Source organism: Protopterus annectens, chromosome 5.part0 (assembly GCF_019279795.1).
Source record: "Protopterus annectens isolate FY-2018-M chromosome 5.part0, PAN1.0, whole genome shotgun sequence".
NCBI lineage: Eukaryota > Metazoa > Chordata > Ceratodontiformes > Protopteridae > Protopterus > Protopterus annectens.
The window spans coordinates 829,886,327-829,909,292 of NC_056735.1; the positions used below are offsets into that span (position 1 = coordinate 829,886,327).

A 22,966-nucleotide genomic window follows, 5' to 3' on the forward strand; every position below is an offset into this window, starting at 1 on the left:
TTCGAACTATTAAACTTTCGGTGTTCTAATATAGACCCTGCAGGATAGAGGAAAAAGTATGGAAAGAATGGCAAAAATATAAAACAGCTCAATGTCTTGAAAATGTCAGAATGCTTTGCAATCGTACTAAAAAGCAAATAAATAAAGACAAAAAACTATACTATAATAGCTTTCAGAATACTGTTAAACACAACCCTAAAAAAATAAAATGGACAGCCATTAAAGAAATCTTACATCCTGGCCAAAAATTTTCCACAAACCCCTCTCCCGATAACTCACCACTAGAAAATGCAATACAGTTCACCTCTTATTTTATAGATAGTATAGCATCTCTATCCAAGGATTTCTCAGCATCTAATCCCAACCTTGCCCAACAGCTACAAATCACTACATCCACTTTCACCTTCAAAACTATGCCCACATCCTATAAAAAACTACTCTTAAACAAACTTAAACCATGCACTTCTTCAGCTGATGACCTTCCAAGTAAGTACCTAAAAGTAACAGCCAATAGCATTGCCTATCCTATCTCAATCCTTATAAATAGGTCAGTCTGAGAATTCCACATTCCTTCTCGATGGAAAGAGTCACACATTATCACTCTGCACAAAGCAGGAAATTTAACAGACATTAATAACTTTAGACCTATAACAATCTTATTCCCCTTACCAAAATACTTGAAAAATGTATTCAAAAACAATTGCTAAACTATCTCTTTCAGGAAGAACTCCTATCCCGTATACAATATGGCTTCCATCCTTTCCATAGTACTAACACTGCCCTTCTAACATATATTGATATTATTAATAAAGCTAGAGATAATGGCAAATGAGTCTCTTCCTTATCTCTAAACTAAAAAAGCAAAATATTCATGTAGTACCTCAGGTGACATCAGATGATGAGAAAAAATAGCTCACTTCAGTTTGTGTGATGTCATCATACTGCAAAAGCTATGTAGTATCACAAACCCTTCAAGATAATGTATTCCAGTTTAAACATGCAGAAAATCCAAGCACAAACTGTATTACAGACCAGTGATGAAATAATACACAAGAAACTTCAAGTCTGATAAATAAAAAAACTTGTATTGGTTTCATCCCAGCATTTAGGACTTGATCTTGTGTATTATTTCATCATGGGCTATAATACAATATGCAGATGAATCCACTCTCATTTGCACATTTGACAATATGGTACACTTTCAAAAAATTACTCCAAAAGCTTGAACAGTCACGAAACATGGCTTCATAACTCACAACTCATGTTCAACCCAATAAAGATCAAACTACTACCCCCCACAAGTGCTCTCTCATGAAAAAAATAAATAAAGTCCTCTCTCTTGATAACCTCTAGTTATCTTTTCCCCACTCTTTTTTATGGTGCTCCTATCATTGCTAACCTCCAGGTTTCACAAAAATTAAAAGTTGAACAAAGCTATAACAAAGTCGCTAAATTTGCAGCACCTACCCCTTTCAGAACCCACCACAATACAGTAATGAAAAGCCTTAATTTATTACAACTGCCACATCAGCTAACATGTACACATGTTCTTACCACATATAAAAAATATCCAGCATCCATCTGCCTGTCCAGCACTAAAAAGCATTCTAGACATCTAGGTTTCCAGTCTGTCATTGTGATCCAGTGATGAAAAACTCCTGATTGTCTACAAACCTAACAAATCTGCTTGCAATTGCGTGTACTTGGGCAGGGTTGCTAAGGCCAGAAACTCCTTACCTGTATCAATCAGGTCTATATGCTCCAGTCCATCTTTCAAAACCACTCAGAAAATATTTCCTAGCTAAAATCTGGGTCTGTTCTTGCTTAAAACCAGGATGAACTATATCCCTAAATGTAAATAAGTACTTTTTCATTCGTTATACCCCCTTACTCTCCCTTCTACATTTCTCTTCCCTGTCTTCTCTCTAAATATAGCGTAAACCTGTTTTTCCCTCACTTCATATTGTAATTCCTATTTGTATTAGAATAATTTGCCTTTAATTTCTCTACAAGTTGTCTAAATTTTCTCTAGATTTTAAATGATTGTCATATACCTTATATTGATTCTTAATCAATGTTTTTATATTATGTCTATTCTGTTATAATTATTTAAACTTCAGGCTTTTTTTTTTATTTTTGAAGATTGTAAAATTAATGTTCTGAAAATGTTTTCATAGGTTCATAGGTAGGTACTAAGCTATTGGCCCTAGGGCCTATATAAGTCTAGCCAAAAGGTACCCTGGCTTTTGCCACCCAAGAAAATTATTTTCCTGTGCCGCTGTCAAGCAGAGCCACAGAAGGGATCCCCAGGGTGAATTTCATATCTCCCATCCAGTCATCAAGATTTTTCTTGAAGAGTGCTAATGAGGAGCATTGTTTGATATAGATAGTTAGTTTGTTCCAGAGTATGGGAAGTCTCTGAGACAGAAATTTATCCCTCCAGCATGTTCTGTTTATTGTGGTGACAAGGTTTAGGTCCCTAGAGCATGTAGCTTGGAGGGTTTGGGATTTCTTTACATGGAGCATGTCCAACAGCTCTGGGTTTGACATAGCATTGTATGCTAGGCAGAGATCACCTCTGAGTAGGCGATATGCGACAGAGTAAAGCTGGAGTTTTTTTAGACGGTCTGCATAGGGCATCTGTTTGAGGCCAGTAATCCCCTTTGTGAGGTATTTCTGTGGCCTTTCCAGTTGTTGTAGATGTCTTGTGAGGTACATACCAAAAAGGGTGTTGTACTCTATAATGGGTCTAATGAGTGATGAGTAGAGGGGAACAATGACCTCTTTTTTCCTGGATGAGAAACCTTTTGTGATGAGGTGTGCCACATAGAAGGATTTCCTGACTACTGTGGTGATGTGATTATCAAAGGAGAGACTACTGTCCACCTGTGTCGCAAGGTCTCTTATCACACTTTCGGTGTTAAGTAGACTACCACCTATGTGGTAGTTCATGGGTACAGAGCTTTTACCAAAAGGGATGACAATGAACTTTTTGGCATTGAGCTTGAGGCCATGGCTTTGACACCAGGCATCTGTCTCGAGGCCCTTTTGTAGGATGTCCACATTGTTAGGAGATTTGATTATGGCTCCTAGTTTGCAGTCATCTGCAAACTTTGTTAGCCAAAGACCTTCTGTGTTAGCCTGTACTTCAGAGAAGTATATACCAAACAGGAGATGATCTAGGACTGAACCCTGTGGTACTCCACTTGTCACTGTTCTGAAGTTGGATTTAGAGTCTGCTACTTTTACAGTGTGGGTTCGGTCAGTGAGCCAGTTGGCAACCCATCTTGTGACATAAGGATTTATACCTAGTTTAGTGAGTGTGTCTATAATTCCAGCATGGGGGATGGTGTCAAAAGCCGTGACGAGATCTAGATAGGCTGTGTGTACCACCTTACCCTCATCTACAGCTTTGGTGACCGCTTCAAAGAAGTCTATCATGTTTAGGAGACATGATCTGCCTTTTACAAACCTAGACTGGGTAGGGCCCAAAGTTTGGAGATTACCAATGTCATTGTTTATAAGGTCCATGATGATACGCTCCATAGCCTTGCAGACTAGGCTCATCAGGTTAATGGGGCGGTAGTTCCCAGGGTCTGTGGTGGCTCCCCCTTTGTGGAGTGGGATAACCGTTGCTGTGCACCATTCAGTGGGCACAAAGCCTGAGGTGAGGTTATGATTTTACATGGTACTTAGGTGGGGTGCCAGTTCATTCAGTAGTTCATGTAGAATGCAGCCTGGGATATTGTCAGGTCCCGTGGATGCTGTGTTTTTGGTTTTTGAGAGTGTGTTTTTAAACCTGTGCAGCCATGATTACAGGTACTTTGCATTCTTCTGGTATAGAGATAGGCCCTTTAGGGGATGAGAGAGGGGTAAAGTTAGCACTGGACCTATCTGCCAGGATGTTGGCAATATCAGTTGGTTCTGTATATTTAATGCCATTGTGCTGTAACTCAGAGCAGATCTGAGTGTTGCCATTGAGATTCTTGACATAGCTATAGAATGCTTTGTGGTTGTCTTTAGAATCAGTGGCAATTTTGTTTTTGTAACTAGCTTTGGAGGATTTTATGAGGGATCTCAGCTTCTTACTGAGGCTGACCTCCAATCATGGGATTTTACTCTTTTTTGCAACAGTTTCCTTCTTCTGTTGTAGAGTTTGTTTATAGCAGGGGACCACCAGATTGGCTTCCTTTTTTGGAGGATAGTATCTTGGTTCTGTTAGGGATTGCACGATCCATGCACTTGTGTAAGTGTTTATAAAGTGCAATTGTATAGGATTCAGCAGTTGTATCTCTATCGTCCGTCAGCATGGGTGTCGCGAAGTTTGCACTTCTGTCTTAAGAAGTGTGAAGCTGGCTTTGGAGACATTTTTTACGGTGGTTTCCCTAATGGGGATGAGGCTGGGATGTGGATGTCTAGGGTGATTTGCTTGTGTTCGGATCTGACCAACGAGGAATTGACCTCTGATGTGGAACACTGGTTACCCATGTTGGTAATGACCAGGTCTAGGATATTGCTGCCCCTGGTGGGGGTGTGGATAAGTTGATCCAAGGCACTGAAACTTATGAATTCCAGAAAACGTTGAGCACAAGAGTTGGTACATGAGTAGTTTTCCCAGTTAATGGTGGGGTAGTTGAAATCACCCATTATTAGGGTGTTAGGTTGTACCCTAATATTTTCCAGTGTATCAAGAAATGAGGAGTTGTAATCCTGGGGCATGGTGGGGGATCTGTAGCAAGCTACAATTTGCATTGGGGTCTTGCCCAGATTTAGCTGCACTTGGATAATCTCAGATGCATTATGCTGAGCAACTAGCCTGGAGGTTTGGATATCCTTAATGAATATGGACACGCCTCCATCTTTAGTGCTTCAGTCCAAGTTAGGTGGCCGAAAGGTGTGGTATGAATTATAGCCTGGTAATGCATGGGTGCTCTCTGGAGCCTTGAACCAGGTCTCTGTCACTGCACAGATGTCAATGTTCTCCATTTTAAGGAGTGCCTCGAGTGAGTGCATTTTGAGGTTTAGACTTCTAGCATTGAGGAGCTTTACCCCCAGATTTTGCTTGCTTGTACCTGTTACAGTCATGAATTTGTCATTTGAATCTTGCCTAAAAAAGGCACTATAGGGGTGACAAGAGCCTTAGCCAGTATCCGGAATCCCAAGGGCGACAGGTGCAGGCCATCTCTGGCAAAGCATCATGGTTTGTCGATCATGTTATCCCAGGAAGACAGATACTGGATCCCCTTAGAATGACACCAGAAGCATAGCCAATTGTTGAAGTCAATCATTTTGTCCTTGTACTGTGGTATCATTCTGGGTGATGGCAGGATGCTACTCAGAGCTAGGTCATACCTGCCTGTGCTACAAGATCAGAAAGCTCCTCCATGTCTCTTGGTACGTCTCAGGTCATTCACACCAACATGGACAATGACAGAGTCATATTTGTACTTGCTGTTGTTATGCCTTATGGGCTGTGGTTGAGTGGCACACTGAGTTTGTGGGCTATGTGTCATTTGGGTTGTGTTGAGGGGTGGAGGTTGCTTGTGTTTCTGCTTTGGAGGTCCCTGTTGTTTGGGTAGTTTTTTTTGAGAGCCTCCATGAGTGTAGGTGTGTGTTTTGTGTTTCTATGTGTGTGTTTTGGTGGTGTAGGTTTTGAGGGACTATATGATGAGTGTGGTGTAGTGCACATGTTTACCTTTCCCTCTTGACTGTCAAATCCAGTCTTGAGTGAAGAGAGCTTTGCTTCCAGTTTGGTTATGTAAGTGCATCTCTCACAGGTTGCAGTGTTGTGTGGTAGGAGGAGAGGGTTGTCTGTGTACATGAGGCAATTGCTGCATTTCCCCAAGATGCCCAGATTCATCAGGTAGACAGGAGAAAACACTGGGAGCTAACCCTTAGACATGTCTGGATAGGTGTTTATTTATTAAGTACTAAAAACTGTTTTCCTCTAGACAAGTGGGGAAAGTTGAGTGCTGTAGTAATTTGTAGCTTATTTAGTGCTTACAATGAGTTCTGAACAAGTGCTGAGCTAAAGAAACAGATATGAGTGCAGAAACTAGAAAACTGGCTAGTTCTAAGAAACAAAATTAAGCTAGAAGGCTTCCCTCCAACACAGAAAGGCTTAGGGGCTCAAAAGCTTACAAACAATCCTGGATACAGTAAATCTGTATCTGGACTAGACAACTTATAGGAAAGGCAGGAAAAAAGGTTAGAATTTTTTTTTTTTTTTGTAAAGTGGAAAGGGGAAAGGAGGAGCAGAAACTAACTGGGTTGGCCTTCTCAAATGTTCTCCCTGGAATAGGTAGAATGAGGTAATGACACTAGACCGGGAGGAGTGTCCCAGATCAAATTTACAGTAGGGGTGGGCAACTGCAAAGCCACCAAGTATAAAAACAGGATACCAAGAGGGAGTGAGGGTGGGAAACAAAAATCAGAACAAACAAACCCAATCAGATGCTTAACAATTGTAGAAAATTCTACTTAATACCTCACACACAGTGAGTAAAATAAAAGTGCTATAAATGACTCAGAAATAAGCAAAAAACAGGATACTTAATGTTATATATCTCAGATTCTTTAGCTCAGAACCCTTCCTCTGACTTCCTCTGATTAGCTCAGTGTGAAATGGCAGAAACAGTCACAAGTTAACTTAAGTAACAAAGTTGAAACCTGAAACAACTTTAAAAAAAGCTTGAAAGAACCAATGAGGTGCTTATTCCAAGGTGTAGTCCAGGCAACCCCAGTCAGCCAATGACTACAAGCAAGTCACTCTCACTGAAATGCTATACTGGCCTTGGCTAAGCTATGATGACCTGGGACATGTACTCAGACACATAGCCTCTACTAACAAACAACTAGGCCCAAAACACAAGCCTGAGTATGGACAATGCTACACTACCAACACTACTTAGGCAGAAAAAACTGCAGAAATGGTTAAACAGATAAAGGATCAAGGAGACTCTAGAGAATGCTTTTAAATGCAAACAGGTTATATGATGCACTCTTAGCAGGAAATCAGAACATACAAACCCAACCAGATGCTTAACAATTGTAGAAAATTCTACTTAATACCTCACACACAGTGAGTAAAATAAAAGTGCTATAAATAACTCAGAAATAAGCAAAAAACAGGATACTTAATGTTATATATCTCAGATTTGTTAGCTCAGAGCCCTTCCTCCAACTTCTTCCGATTGTAATAATTTCAAGCTTTTCTTTCCAGGCATCTACTGAAAATGAGCTTCAACCCAGTCGAACTTTGCCTGTAATCAAATGTCAATAAATAATGACTTAATTGCATTATCTAGATAGGTCTCCCTCCAGTAATCAGTGCTTCAATAATTCTGCACATTTTCAAGCCTGAGATGGGGGGGGGTCTATATTAGAATGCCGAACATTCAAAATGTCGAGTGTTCTAATATCAAACCCTATAAATCGAAAATTGAAAACAACGAACATTCAGAACAGCAAATTTTTTCCTAGGGAAAAAATTCACTATTCCAAAACACATACACACAACACAAGCACACAAAACAAACAGCAATCCACACACATACACCTAATCCTACACTAAACTATGCATACACCACTAACTATCCACTTATCTTAACCCAAACCCTAACCCTAAGGTCCATCGCTATCGCACAGTCACCTCACTCGTGCCCTAACCCTAACTCACCTACCCCTCCCTAACACTCACGTCCACACAATCGCACACTTACCTGACCCACACCCTAACCCTAACTCACCTAACCCTCCCAAACCCTCATGTCCACACAATCGCACACTTACCTCAACCCGACCCGTAACTTTCCACCACAGTGCTGAAAATACCAAAGCAACAGAAACAGACAACCAAATTCTTTCCATAGGAAAAAATTCGGTTTTCTCTTTCTTCAATATTTTCAGTGTTCGCTGAAAATGGGTTGATATTAGAACACTCGAAATTTTGAACGTTCAGTGTTCTAATATAGGCCCAGATAGGGATGGTGGCTGCCCTATTGGCATTTTTGTGTTCTGTGATGCTGAGCAGCAGCAGATTTTGTTTTTCTGGTTACGTTTTCACATGATTCAGCAGATTGATGGGTGGAGACATAGAGGTAATTGTGCTTATTTGACAAATTGATGACATGATGGCATCCTTTGATATCAAGAAATCAGTGAAGACAAAGTTCATTCTCAGAGTCTAGTAAAAGATCAATAGGGTGACTGATGATAGAGGTGTGCGCTATAGAGTATATCCTGAAACCTTCAGAGTCAGAGCCAATTGCTATCATGTTCTGCTCCAAAGAAATCGGTAGCACTGGTTATTATTTGATTCAAAGCAACATGTTCCTTTCTAAAATGTACATTGTTCAGGAAACCAAAGTAACATTGATGCATGGAGATTTCTTGGCAACTAATTGAAGACAGCCCAGTAATCTGGGTTGCACCTCTCCTGAATGACAATCACATTTGTCAGAAAGATGCAGCATTTTTGCACTCTTGCACTGGCTTTCCTATACAGAAAGAGAGAGAAGCAACATTCCTCCATATATGGAGCACACTATCTTCTCATTCTGTTTGAAAGTAATGACCATCTCTCCAATTTCTCAGCCCAGCTGAAAGACACATCTATTTTACTACAGTGGTTCCAGTGTTTTTACCCTTTCCTAGATGAGTCTCACCGACAACTCGGTGAAGATCTTCATTTGTCAGAGTTATCTTGTCGTCATAAATGGATCCAGTTTAACTTCTGCTTCTGGCACTGCCTTCTTAAGGGAAGATATCTATACCAGGCTCAGGAGTCCAACAAGTGATTTTACCACCTTCCAATGTATTTAAATAAGAGATCACTATGCATCTTTTCTTCATAGATCCTCCCTTGTTTCACCAGATATTTGGCATAACCACTTGGAGACCATCTGAAAGCCATTCTCTCGGGCTTCTGCAAACTTCTTTCACATCTAGGACTTCATTTCTGTGACTCCTGCAGCATCTGCATTCTTGGCATGAACATATTGATCAAACAACTATGCATAAATACTATTAGTTTTGCAAGGAAGGCCTCTTTCTTATTAGTTTCTGCCATAATGGATGGTTAGCAAAGGATCCTAACATTACCACAATGACAAGTCCAAAAAAAGTAACATTTTAGTTAGATACATTTCTCTGTTGTACTTTAACTACTTATGTTTTAAACAGCATCCACTCTGAGATCACCACTACAGTCTCTTGCAGTATTTAGGGCAGCTTCTTGTGAAAACAAACTGAAATCATTATATACGGTATCTGCTAGGCATGCCAAGGGCATCAAGACTATATACTTTATGGACATTGCATAGTTGGCATGGACGTCCAATAACAATTAATCTCTTAGGTTAAAATTAGGTAAGCTATGCCATTGAGGCATAGCTCTCAAGGTATTTCTCCCTTTTTCCTCACTAGTATCGAAGACCCCATGTAAATCTGTAGAAACAATAGAGGCTACCCTGTCATTCCTAATACCCATAAACTCCAGGAAAGCTGACTATTCTATTATGATCACATACACAAACAATATTGTAATTTCTGCAAATCAGAGTCATATATAGGTGATGGTCTTATCTGTTTTCACAGGTGCCAACTGTACAGCATATAACCAGGGGCTTATAAGTATTCTTACACCCACTTGAGACCACCCATGTGTCACTTTCTTAGGTAGAGAACTAGCACCCCATTAAAAAAGACTGGTTCCAACATTAGTACTGTATGTAGAAATTAAAACAACTATATCTAGCTGGCAATTTTGAACTTCCTTTATTAGTGTTGGATTGTGCATACATTGGGCCCTGAGTATTTTTTTTTAAACCATTCCCAACCCCATCCCCACCACTTATTTATATTTTTTAGTTTGGTACCACACCTAAATTAGCATACTTTTTCAAAATCAACTTCCTGGTTCAAGATCATATGAACTGCTTTCATTATAATCCACCGATATCTTTATCTAGCGATACAGCCACTTGACTGTATCTATATATATATATATATATATATATATATATATATATATATATATATATATATATATATATATAGCCCCAATGTTCATTTCTGTGACAAAATATGATGATAGTAAAGTATTTCAACTTGCTTTACACAAATACTCATAGTCCTGCAAAGCTAGAATTACTCTTTAACCTGATCATGGCAACCATGGTCAAACATTCCCATCCATAGACAGCCCTTTTTTAACCTGCAGCTATGAGCCCATTGTTGACTGTGTACATTTCAGATAATTGATTGTGGTCCAAATAAACAACTTAAATAAATACATACATAAATAAATAAATAAGCCATTCTGGGCATAATTTATTTTAAGTTTTTTTCACACAAAACATAGTATCCTAAGCATTCCAACTTATTTCACACAATTGCACACTAGTCTTACAAAGCCAGACTGTTTAAAATGGGCAAATAAGAGGGTAATTAACTTTCATCAGCAGAGACTCCCCATCCCAACCTAGTAGTTATAGTCACCTTGTTGTGTACACCTCATCTAACTGTGATAAAAATACCTCTCACCTCTTATCTGAAATATCTTGGACAAAGCTAAAAAATAATGAGAAACAAAGGCCTAGAATCAGAGACAGATTTGAAGATCCCGGGTGTGTGACACTGAGCAAGTCACTTAACCAGACAATGCCTCCATTGAAAAGGGACTTATACATTCAACAAATGTATAAAATTATTGCTCTCATATTCTTAGAAAGTTGCAAGAGATATGTTTTTGGATAACCATGTATTTTCTAAAGGATGTGACGGCTGAAATTTAAATGCCCATCATTAGTTAATGACTACAGTGCTGAAAGATTTTCCAGAAAATCACAGATTTTATGAAAAACAAACCAAAACCTATGTGGCAGAATCTGGGGCATTTTGCAAAATCTGGATAATTCAAGTACTGGGTAAATTCAACTTGGTTCAACATAAACAACAGCCACAAGCATTCAAGAATTTTCGCACAAATGCATATTAGATCAGCAAAGCAAGATGGTTAACTGAACAAACTAAGTTACTTTCGGACACTAACAGCCCCTACTCCCACCCAGAGTTGGATCCACTTTGTCATGTACCTTGCATTTAACTGTGATAAAAAATCATACCTATCTATTTCTTCGTGTAAGAAGCAGAGGTAAACCCAAACATAATGAGTTGCAAAGGCCCCCAAATCAGGTATAGATTTTAACTGCTACTCATATACTAATAAAATTCCTTTCAAATAGTGCAAGTACATAGAGGTAAATGCTTGCTCTTTCTGTCATTTACCACTGTTAAACTTAAAAATAAATACACATTTCCTTAATGATTCTTATGTTTATCACATATGCTAACCAAAATGAGTTATCAGTGCTTTACACAACAAAAATGTTTAAAATAATGATATTTTGCTGGCTGACCATGGACTCCCTTGGAGATGTTTGCCTTGGATGGCTGACCCTATCACCCTTATTATTTCCATCATTGTCTTGCACATGCTCTGTTTCCTTTTAAAACAAAGGCTTGACATTTGAAATGCAAAGAAACATTTTTTTCATGAGCCTGCTCTATACCAATATCTCTCTCTCTCTCCTACTAACCAGCTGAGTGTCATTGCATTTAATACCCATCCTATGTCTTGCAGGTGCAGTGAGTCACATGACAGCTCAGTGTATTTTTTTTTTGCCTGAAACTGATAGGATTACATGAGAAATTTCCTGTCAGATGGTCATGAGTTAACATCGCCATCATCATCATGTTTGACTCTAATGATAGGTCACCATGACCATTTACATGTTGGTGTTTCCTTATTATTTTAATGAAACATAAGGGAGGTCACTTCTGTGCATCGTTTGTCTGAAATGGTAACCCTAGCAAGAGATTCCAGTTAACAAATTTTTAAGGATCACTGGGCATATTGTGCCCTCCACTGCCAATATATCATATTTCCAGGAAGTGCTCTCACTTTTCCCTTCTGATTAATTTCCTTTTTTGGCTGTCCCTGCTTCTCTATCTTTTCCCAGCTTTCCTGTATTTCCTGATCTCACTACCTCTGCTTTTCATCTCTACATTTTTCATGCTTACTTCCTGTTCTGTTATCCACAGTCACCTCTTTTATCTCTGTGTACCTTTGCTTGCCCCCACCTTTACTTGCCTAACCTACCTCCTCATGTCTTCACTGAGCCTCCACTGAACTTTTATCTCTATCAGTGTGTAACAAGAGGTACGCACCTCACTCCACAGTTGCCTCAACTTCATCTCATTCCTATACTTAGAGTACATGATCCATATTCTCCTGTCTCTTATTCAAGCCCTGTTCCTCATACTTCAGTACCTTTTTATTAGATTTAACTTTCAAATCTGTCTCAATGTGATCTTTGCTTCTTCAGAGGCATTCATTATCTTCCCACAAGTGGCCACTCAGTATTTTGTTATTTTTGCTTTGCTGACCCTTACTTCTAGTTAAACTGGAGTGGGGGTTGTAGATCAGAACTTGTGACTCTGAACACTTACTGGAACCATAAGCTTTTTACTTAAAAATACAGAATGAAATGAAAAGTGCTTATAATTTCTGTGGCAGAAAGCACTTAAAAAACTGTAGCATAAAAGTTCTGTAGGTAGTGGTACTGTAATTTTTAAACATTTAAAGTAATTTTGATGTTTACTTAGCAAATGGACAACATAAAGAAACTCCATGCAGCTCTGCACTCAGCCATTCAGGGGACTGCAATTCTACCTCTACCTAGGTTTATCTGACTGTTTAGTGCAGATGGTTAAGGCTATCAGCTACTAGTATGTCTCGTCCTCTAATCCTCAGTTCAATTCTCTCATTCTTCGTTGACCTGCTATGTCAAGCTGATCAAGTAACTTAACCAAACTGGGCCTCCACTGAAAATAGGCTTTAACACAGAAGGACATCCACATTAACAAACTATATAAACAAACAGATGATACATGCATGCATACATACAAATATTTCAAGCACAGCCATTAATGCCCTTCTAGCTTGCCAATATACCAAAACAGTTGTTCCCATAATAAGTGTCCAGGCTATTCTTAAAAATATCTAAACTATTTCTTGCTTTAATATAATTTGGTAGTCTGCTCCATGCATCAGCTGGTCTCTCAGAGAACCAATTGGTACATTTCTCATTCCTGCAGAATCTTTAACATAGGTTGTCTGAAGATTCTCTACTACTTTTTGATATTTCCAAATATTCCCAGAGGTAGTTGTCTCTAAATGCCCTATATACCCGAATAAGATATTTTTTTATGCCCTATATACCCGAATAAGATATTTTTTTAAATAGCAGTATGAAAAACTGTATGAGTTCAGATATATTAGTCTTTCATAATAACTTACATTTTCACATCCATGGATGCCCTTGGTATATTTCCACTGTACTCTTTACAGTTTACTCATGTTTGTTTTCTTATAAGGTTTCCATATTGTTATTCCATACTTAAGCTTGGATCTAATGTAATTAACAAACAATGAATTCACCATTTCTGATCTTCTAAACTTTACAAATCTTTTTATACAACCTATAGTTCTGTTAACTATTCATTAACCAATTGGCTGATATGATTAGAAAAATGCAGAGCTGGATTGACCCATATAACCAGGTCCTTAAATGAATCTACATCAATCACTGTGTGCTTTTATTACATCTTCAGTTTTCGGTTTATGTCTCCTGAATATCATATACTTATTTTTTGATTTATTTATCAGTGTATTACTCTCCTCTGCCAAAATGGTCAACTTAGTCCTTTTGCAGACATGCCCTGTCTTTAGCACATGTAATAATTTCACTCCATTTCAAGTCAACTGCATTACAGACTGTAGAACACCTCAGGTGAAAAAGATAGGTCTGAAAGATGCAATCTAAACAAATATGGACGTAGGACAGAGCCCTGTGGGACACTATGACTGTAAACAAGAAGTTCATGTGTCCATTTGCTGTGTGATACTTATAATGTCATATCTGTAAGCTTTGCAGTTATCCATCTTATCAAGAGTACATCAATACCTAGTTGTTCTAATTAATTGATCAGTGTTTTGTGTATGACACAGTCAAATGCTAAAGATAAATCTATGTAAATGACATCACCACACAATTTTTTGTTCACAGCTGTTATTATATTATTATAGAACATCATGTTATACATGGTAATATATCTATTTTCCACATATGCATGCTGATATATGGTTTCAAGGCCCAGCCTTTCTGATTCTGACAATAACTTATCCAATATTACCTTCTCTATTATTTTCTAACAACATGAAAGTAGGGTGAAGTGCCTGTATGACTCTAGGTTTGTCCTACTCCCCTTTCCCTTAAAGACAGGTTTGATAAGTGCAAGTCTCCTATCTTAAGGAATTTCCCCATAGTTATACAATTTAGTAAATCATAGATGTAATGGTACTGTAAGTTCTTGCTGAGGTGTTCTCAGGTCGTTATTATTAATTCCATCTCCTCCTTGTGCTTTGCTTGGATCCAGTTTGCATAGTTCTTTTTCCATATAATCTAATACGATTTCAATATCTGAAGTTACCTGGATGTCACTAGGGCAACTTATCACACCTTTTTTGGAGGCAAACTGAATAAGATTTTGTAAATATATCTATAATCTGTTGTGTTGAAGAATACATTTTAGAGCATTCACACAGCTTATCACTTTGTGTCTTTACCCCTTCCACATCTTATGTATCTATAAAGTGGTTTCCAATTATGCTCAATATCCTTATATAAAATTTCTGCAAACGTTTATTGATCTTGTCTCACACTATGATTAATTTGTTTGTTCATCTGGTTTATTTCAGTTTTCAAAGTTGTAGTTCAAAGTATTTTCTATTTCTTAATTTTTGTCTTTTACCTTAATCAGGTATCTTTTTCATATGGAAATATATCCGCCAATGTTGTATGGTAGATCCTGATGTTAAACATTTTTTTTTTATTTTTTTGAATTCAGACAATTTTGCTTTTCAAAAAATCCCATATTACTTCTGCAGTTTTTCCACTGATCATATCGCTCCAATTACTTTTACATAGCAACTGTTTGGCTTCCATATCACCTGTAATTAATCTTCTGTGAATTGGTTTAGAGTACAGATTGACAGAATTATCTAGCAGCAAATTAATCTTTATAACCCCATCTTCTTCTTCTTTCGGCTTTTCCCGGTTAGGGGTCGCCACAATGGATCATCTGCCCGCTCATGATTGGCAGTGGAATTTTACAGTGTTGAGTTGCCAGCCCGGCACACAACCTTCCACAGAAGGCACACACGAGCACACACTCGCACCTAAGGCCAATTTAGAGTGTCCAATCCACCTACTGCATGTCTTTGGGATGTGGGAGGAAACCAGAGCACCTTTTTGAAACCCACGCGACCACAGGAGGACATGGAGACTCCTCACAGAAGGCACCCCATCCGAGAATCGAACCAGAGAACCTCTTGCTGTGAGGAGGCAATGCTAACCGCTGCACCTCTGTGGCTGTCTTATAACCCCATGATTACCACAAATCAATGGTGGTAAAACTTGACATGAAGAAACAGAATTTATTTAGGAATTTGTGTGAGGACAATTTCATTCACTTGATCTGTGTTGAAGTGTAAAAAAAGTTGATCTATGGAATGGGTGAAATGCGTGGCTATACCAACTAGAAATAAGTAGCTGTTACTTTAAGTATTGACATACAATTATTCCATTAAGGATGAAATTTGGTGTTTTTTTAAGTATTTAAACTGTGCCATTTCAATTTATCTTTGTTCTGATGAAGCGTATGGTAATACGTGAAAGCGCTTAACCATCGGGTTGGCACTGTGATCTTGTTTTATTGCTACAATAAAGCTGTTTTTTTTATGAGAAGCTGTTGGATCGTGGTTTTTCCTGGGGACTTTTGTTCTGAGTTTTGGTTTGGCTGTCGAATCCCTTGGATACTTTTGGCATCAGTCATTTATTTAGGAATACAAACAATGTCTAGTATGTTCTGTTCCCTGATAGGTTCTTTTACATTCTGAACCAGTTATTGTTGCTGAACATATGTCGTGAGTAATTTCCTTACAAATGGTGTTTAATCAATATTTCTCAAGTCTATTTCTGGTAAATGTAAGCCCCTAGCCACTACTATTCTTCCCTCTTGTGTTTCATGAAAGAAAAGTATGAAGTCCTCTAGGTCATTAGCACTAGACTTTGGTGGTCTACACACTCCAACAATTGTTATATTTCCAGGGTTGTCTTAATAGTCACAATTATAAAATCTATGTGCTAGTGCAGTTTAAGTGCTGATAAGTGCTCTGTGTCTGCTTGTCCTTCCTGTACCTTTTGTCACTCTGTCCATTGTACTGCAATACTTTGTTTTTACTGTGCATTGTTCACACTCTTCATAAATTGTTACATAGAGTTATGGTAACAGATGTGCAATCTGCACACATAGCAGAGCTGTCTGCACAGCCATGGACTCTGGTTTATACATATAGTTATATGTGTTGTTTGCATGACTGACATTTCAGTATGCATGACCACAAACCCTGCATTGTTCATTGTTTATACTTCGAAAAATCTATCGGGTGGGTGGTGTATACCTAATAGTCCTGGCTGCTCATACCTGCACTATATAACATGTAAACATATCTATTTTTCCTCTGGCCTAGTGTTTCTCTGGTAGTATTATGTCACCTGGATCCAGTACTGCATGTGCTGGTATGCTGAACATTATTGTTGTACATGCTGGGGTACAGACTTGAGGATTACAGTTCTTAATATGCATAGCGCAGCTCTGTCCTTGTTTTTAATTTCTCCAAATCTTTTGGGTTTCTAATACCTTGATGGGAATGGACCCCATTCCTAAGTCAAAGTACGATTAAAGTTAATGAAATTAGTGTTGTTTTACTCTTTGATGTCAGCCAAAAGTGCTCTTTGCAGCATCCGCAGTGTGCCCAGTATTGACTCCTTCTGTAGTTCATATGGAGTTACATGCATTGGTAACATATCTAAATATGATTGTAGACTCTTTTTTTTTTTTTTATAAGACCCACTGCTCCTACTACAATTGGAACTATCTGGGTATCTTTCTTCCACATTGCTCTCATTTCTGCTTGCAAATCCTGATATTTTATAACTTTTTGCCTCTTTGTATGTAGGACACTGTAATCACTGGGTGTAACGATTTCAATGATCAATGTTATTTCCTTGCTTTAAGAAGGTTGTCATGTTGACTGTGGCAGCAGTGTGACTACACATTACTTCTAGCCATGGTACCACATTAGCAGTGGATTACACAGGAAATGGAGGGCACAAGAGGACAAACTAGACAACACTATTTTTGTAGTCAAATCTGAAATGTAGCTGACCTGTTGGGATGTGGACTCCAGGAGTGGATCTGGTTGTACCATGCCACATTGTCGACTTAACTACCTAGTATGTATAATGAAGCCTGCAAATGAGCATGTACCCTGCACCTGAAGAGGAAGACAATGAATAGGTGGTCGCTACAGGTATACCACTGTCCAAGGCTTAGTGTTTTATTCTACCTTCTCTGGGGATTCATGCAAGCATCTACAACACTGTTTTAGGTATTTATTTATATATTTTTATTTTTTTGTTGATTTACCCAGGAAGTGCACTGGTACACACATGACCAGCTTAAGGCACAACCAAAGTGAAGGACACACAAATAAACAATTATTAGCACTGCAGAGTATAATGGCACATCTCTCATTTCAACACAATAGGCAAAAAAGCTTCTTATAGTGATATAATAAAAATCAAAACATAAGAAAGATATCTAAAAGTAATGAATAGATACTTAGCTGTGAAGCATGTGCCTTTACATAGGTGAAGAATATACCTGCAACCAGACCGTCCCTGTATAAAGCAAATAATGTTCAAAGGCTACAATATTAACTTTTTCATGAGATTTGGAGTGACTTAAAGTCAAGTAGTTTAACCAGGTCTGCCTGCATAGAGGGATAAAGCTCAGACTATAACTCAGCCAATGTACTTTTATGTAGCTACCTGGGCATCTTGTTTAAGCTGGTGCAGGGAGGACAATAAAAAAACAAGGCTTATCCTTTGACTTTTGTCCAGAGAGGATGGTTTAGGGACATGGGAATGAATGGCCAGGCACAGGAGAGCTACTGACATCAGACATTGATGAAACAAGAAAGCCATAAATTATAATGTCATAATTCAGATGTGGATTACTACAAAGAAAAAGTTATATATTAAAATCGTAAAGTCAAAATGAAATCTCTAAAGCTGACATCCAAAGTCAAATGTTATGTTTCCTCAGCACATTAATGAAAAATATCTAAAAATATTGATATATATTTAACACAGTATTAAAACATATATGTGGGATGTATGTGGTTTCATTATGACAGGTTTATTTGACTTAGGATGAAATAGATTTTTTTAAATTCAAAACTAATACATTTTAAAAAGGAGCCATAGAAAGGGATTACATACAAAAGTCAAATTCATAACAAAACAAAAGCATGTTAGACTTGTAATACCACTAGCATGCCCGATGACCATTAGAAATCATAACAACATCCACAGGAAACAATCACTGATACCTCAATTCATATGCAGCAAAGACCACATAAGTTAGCGTGGATGAAACCTGTATCAGTCTCATCAGAAACCCCCTGCCCCTCCCCAAGTTTAATCTCCAAAGTATTACCTTCTTATTTCTAGTCCTAATGTAAAACACCATACATGAGTTTGTGTGGTTTCCACAGTACCACCTAATATCATCAGAGTTAAATACAACAGCAGCGGTGAAAAGAGTCATTACCAAAAACTGACAGGTCTGTCCTTTTAATCACTGGGCTCTGCTATTACAATGTCTTGTGGCGGAAAGATATGGAAGTATATGATGACTGATCATACTCTGGATGATGGAGAGGCAAGGTAAGGAGTAAAGTTGCTGTACATATTCAGAGTCATAAAGTTCTTTAACTTTGATCATTTCAATGTGGTGGAAATTTTGCAATGTAGAATCTCTGGGCCATTTCTGTACTCCTTGTCCTAAAGAAGCCCAGCAACCAATATATTGTATGCCCTAGCGATATTCTCCTGATCATGAAGACATTCAAACAACAAGTTATTTTGTTAAACAAAGTCAATGTGTATCTTTCTTTCAGTTAGTTTGCCACCCAGATCAGTACCCATAATTTCAATGGTACAGATTTTGCAGCAGAACTGTTCATGGTTGCCTTCTGATTAAGATATTTTGGCTTGCTACATTTATGGAGGAAGTTAACAGTGATTATAGTTTTTCCAATAGCCTCTTTTAGCATATGCAAATCCATTGTCAGGAATAATAATTGGGTTATAGTAACCAATTCAACATTAATCATAGTAGTATGTCCTGGAAGCAGGAACATCCCATCTAAAACATCTGCACTGGGTACAGTAAATGACAGTAAGGAAAATAGACTCTTAAGACTGGTGAGCTTGGTAGCAGCAGGCTTATTAATTACACATAACAGGTTCGATTATACATGACAGTTTATCAGGCAGCTAGTGTAGAGCAATAAGGCTGTGAGCATTCAGGGTTCAATTCTTTCCACCTCATTTTGTCTGCTATGTAACTGTGAGTGAGTCTCTTAATGAGAATGTGTTCCCAAGTTGCCCCTGAAAAGAAACACCTGTGCCCAGTGACTTGTTAAGTTAACAAATAAATAACAAATATAAATAACAAATACCTGCACCTCAACATCAGAACACTGCAGCACAGCATACTATGCAAAAAGTAAGCTCTAGATGTTCAGTGAAACATCAAATTAAAGAATGTGTATTACAACTTCTAGTTTTGCTGTTTTCCCTGAGGTTCATGCCTGCAAGTCCTCAATCAAAAGAGCATTCATCAGATTCTATGGATCAAGACTGTGGTTTGTCAAATTTCAGTAATGTGGGCAAAAGCCTTTCTCCCCATAAATGATTTCAGTCTCTTATGTTTAATATATTCTAAGGTGCTATGATTTCTGAGTTTTTATGTAAATTTAATGCAAATGCTTTCCAACATGAGTATCTCTTGCTCTTGTCTTTTTATCTCTCTCTCTTTCTCTATACCGAGAGAGAGAGAGACATGCATATGTATGTACACACACACACACACACACACACACACACACACACACACACACACACTAAACATACATTTACACTCGTATGAATAATTTACAAATATTGTTGAAAGAAGCTCAGGAAATCAAAATTCACTGTAATGACCTTTGTCTTCATACAGTACATCACATTTCTGTGAAATTATGTGTATTGCTTGTTATAAGTATCCCAGTTCCACAAATTCAAACTTTTGATGATACCTTGTACAAGTTGTTGCTGACATTGTATATTTTTATTGTTTGTCTAGGAGACAATGATAGAGACAAAAAAGAGGCCAGTGAATCTGAACATAATGTTGAGCAAGTAATCCTTCACCAGAATTTTCTTCTGAAAACCTATGACAATGACATAGCAGTAGTAAAGTTAGAGGATGAAATTAAATTTAACCCACAAGTCATTCCTGTGTGCCTTCCTAACAAGGATTTCTCTGAGAATGTTTTAATGAAGCAAGAAAATGCTGTTATTAGTGGGTTTGGGCGTATTCATGAAAGAGGATTACAATCCACTAAACTTAGAAAACTTCATGTACCTTATATTGAGAGAACCAAGTGCGTTGAATCCAGCAGTTTTCATGTGACACAAAATATGTTTTGTGCTGGCTATGAAACGGAAGTTAAAGATGCATGCCAAGGAGACAGTGGTGGTCCTCATGTGACTGCTTTTAATGGTATCCATTTTATAACAGGAATAGTCAGCTGGGGAGAAGGCTGTGCACGAGAGGGAAAATATGGCATTTACACCAAAGTGTCCAAATATCTGCCTTGGATTAGAAGAACACTAAAATTATAACAGACAATTTGTGTACATCAAGTAAAAGTTCTGGGATATATTGATATGTAATTTAATTTAGTAACTTTTTGTGATAACTAACAATAATAAGCACCTCCAGGACTGATCATATGTATTGCTGTTAATATGTTCCATTTCAAGGAAAAGTTTTAACAATAAGTTATATTCTTCCATATTATCAAATAAACTGTCATTTATAGGAAAACATGTCATGTGATGCTTTAAGAAACATGTTTTATATTATGTGAGGTATGAAACATGGCAGGACACTTCTGTACCAATGGATGACTGATTAGAAAGTTCAAATTTTTAACATGCAGTTAGTATATCTAATAATACATTCTGTAAGCATGACCTAACAGTGACACACAATGGTTTACACTACTGCATTTAGAATATATCTCTAAAATTCTTACAGACATTTATATAATTTCTGTAAACTGTAATATTTTTGTCAACCACATGTATTAGTGTTTATACAAAATAAAAGACACCCGAATTAATGTAGAGTCATTACTTTTGAAGTATTTGCATTTCTCAGTATTAAATACTAGAAAAATTAGCTTGGTGCCTCAATGTGCTAACATTTCAGCTGTATCATGTTGTACTTCACAGAAATCTTTTAAGAGCAGCACAACATTAAGCCCAGATGTACAAAACAAGGAGTTAAAGAAGACCCATAATGTAGAACTGGAGGTCTTATTAGACACTCATCTGGATGTGGTGTGTATAGACTACAGTAATTTAAATTTATTTCATTTATTCTCTGAATGCTTATCACAATGTCATCATAACCCTGTATAAAAGAAGCCCTAAAACAGAACTAAGAATCAAACACAACTCACCTGATATGAATAAACATGGATAAAAGGAAAATATTTAACATCAGTAAAGAAAAAGCACTGATGAAAAGAATAAATAGTAAAGCATGAACAATTAAAGTATGTGTATGTTTAAATAAGAAGAGCATTGTGATTGGAGATATTATTTAATTATCACAGCTGGGGGTTTGAGACGAAGTTACAGAAAGAGGACATTTCTATTTATGAGTACAGATTATACCCTGTTAAAGCACATGCTGATATGTAAAAGCACCAAAAGAATTCCTAACATGCTGATAAATGCTTCCTAAAATGTGTCAGCTTTGGATTCATTATCCTCTCAAGCTATCTTAAGGAAAATAAAACATTACAGATACTGTGACTGTGTGTATTAGCCTGACTTCTAGCAGGAGAACTTTTGACTACTTTCTTAAGTCTGCACAAAATCAAGCATAAATTTTTCCTCTAGCATCCACTGTTAAATTAAGGGAAGCAAGCAATATTGTCCCAGATCCACTAAAAAACACATACCAGATTGTCTTTGCTACCATCTTTATTGAAACAGTCATACTGAACAATTGTAGGACAATGAATATGTCATGAAATTTCCAGCACCCTGAAATCAAGCATGACTGGGTGACATAAAAGATCTGTTCCTTCTGCACCTTAAAAATACCACAGCTGTTATCCACATATCCCCCAAACTTTACAGCATATACACCCACTTATACTCTACAATAAACATATAGAAGCCACTTTTATCCCCAAGCAAGCAGTGGGGTAAAAGAAAATGAGGGAAGGATAAATCCCACCTCTATAACCCAGCAGAAAGGGCTAAGGGGTAAGGAAGATTCTTAATCCACTGCTCACCAGAAAATGCAAGGTTTGTGATGAGTGGGTTGGATTTAAAGCCTGGATGAGTCATAAATGACATGGTACAGTACAATGTCTTCCATGCAGAGAAAGGTGACTGTCTCTTTGCTGGAGTATCACCAAAAGTATTAGATGAAGAAAATATTTTCTTATGACTTTTGGGCACACCAAAATATTATTTATAACACTTAAATTAAGACTGATTTTATTCAAAGGATCATAGGATCATAGGAGATTACTAGGCTATCAACCCAGAAGTGATTGTAAGCCTATCTATTTCATCCCAATGTAATATCATAGAAATGCAAGTCAATACCCAAGGTCGCATTTAGTGATGACTGCCCC

The 22,966-nt window shown here is 37.6% G+C and overlaps 1 protein-coding gene across 1 annotated transcript in view; it reads left to right on the plus strand.

Annotated features, from left to right (window-relative positions):
* The window catches only part of F10 (coagulation factor X), a 539,902-nt gene extending 518,472 nt beyond the window's left edge, over nucleotides 1-21,430 (plus strand). Inside the window, exon 9 of the mRNA XM_044072640.1 lies at nucleotides 20,386-21,430. Coding sequence (XP_043928575.1) covers nucleotides 20,386-20,927 — 542 coding nt within the window. The 3' untranslated portion in view covers nucleotides 20,928-21,430. The remainder of the gene's footprint in view (nucleotides 1-20,385) is intronic.
* Nucleotides 21,431-22,966: the final 1,536 nt, after the last annotated feature.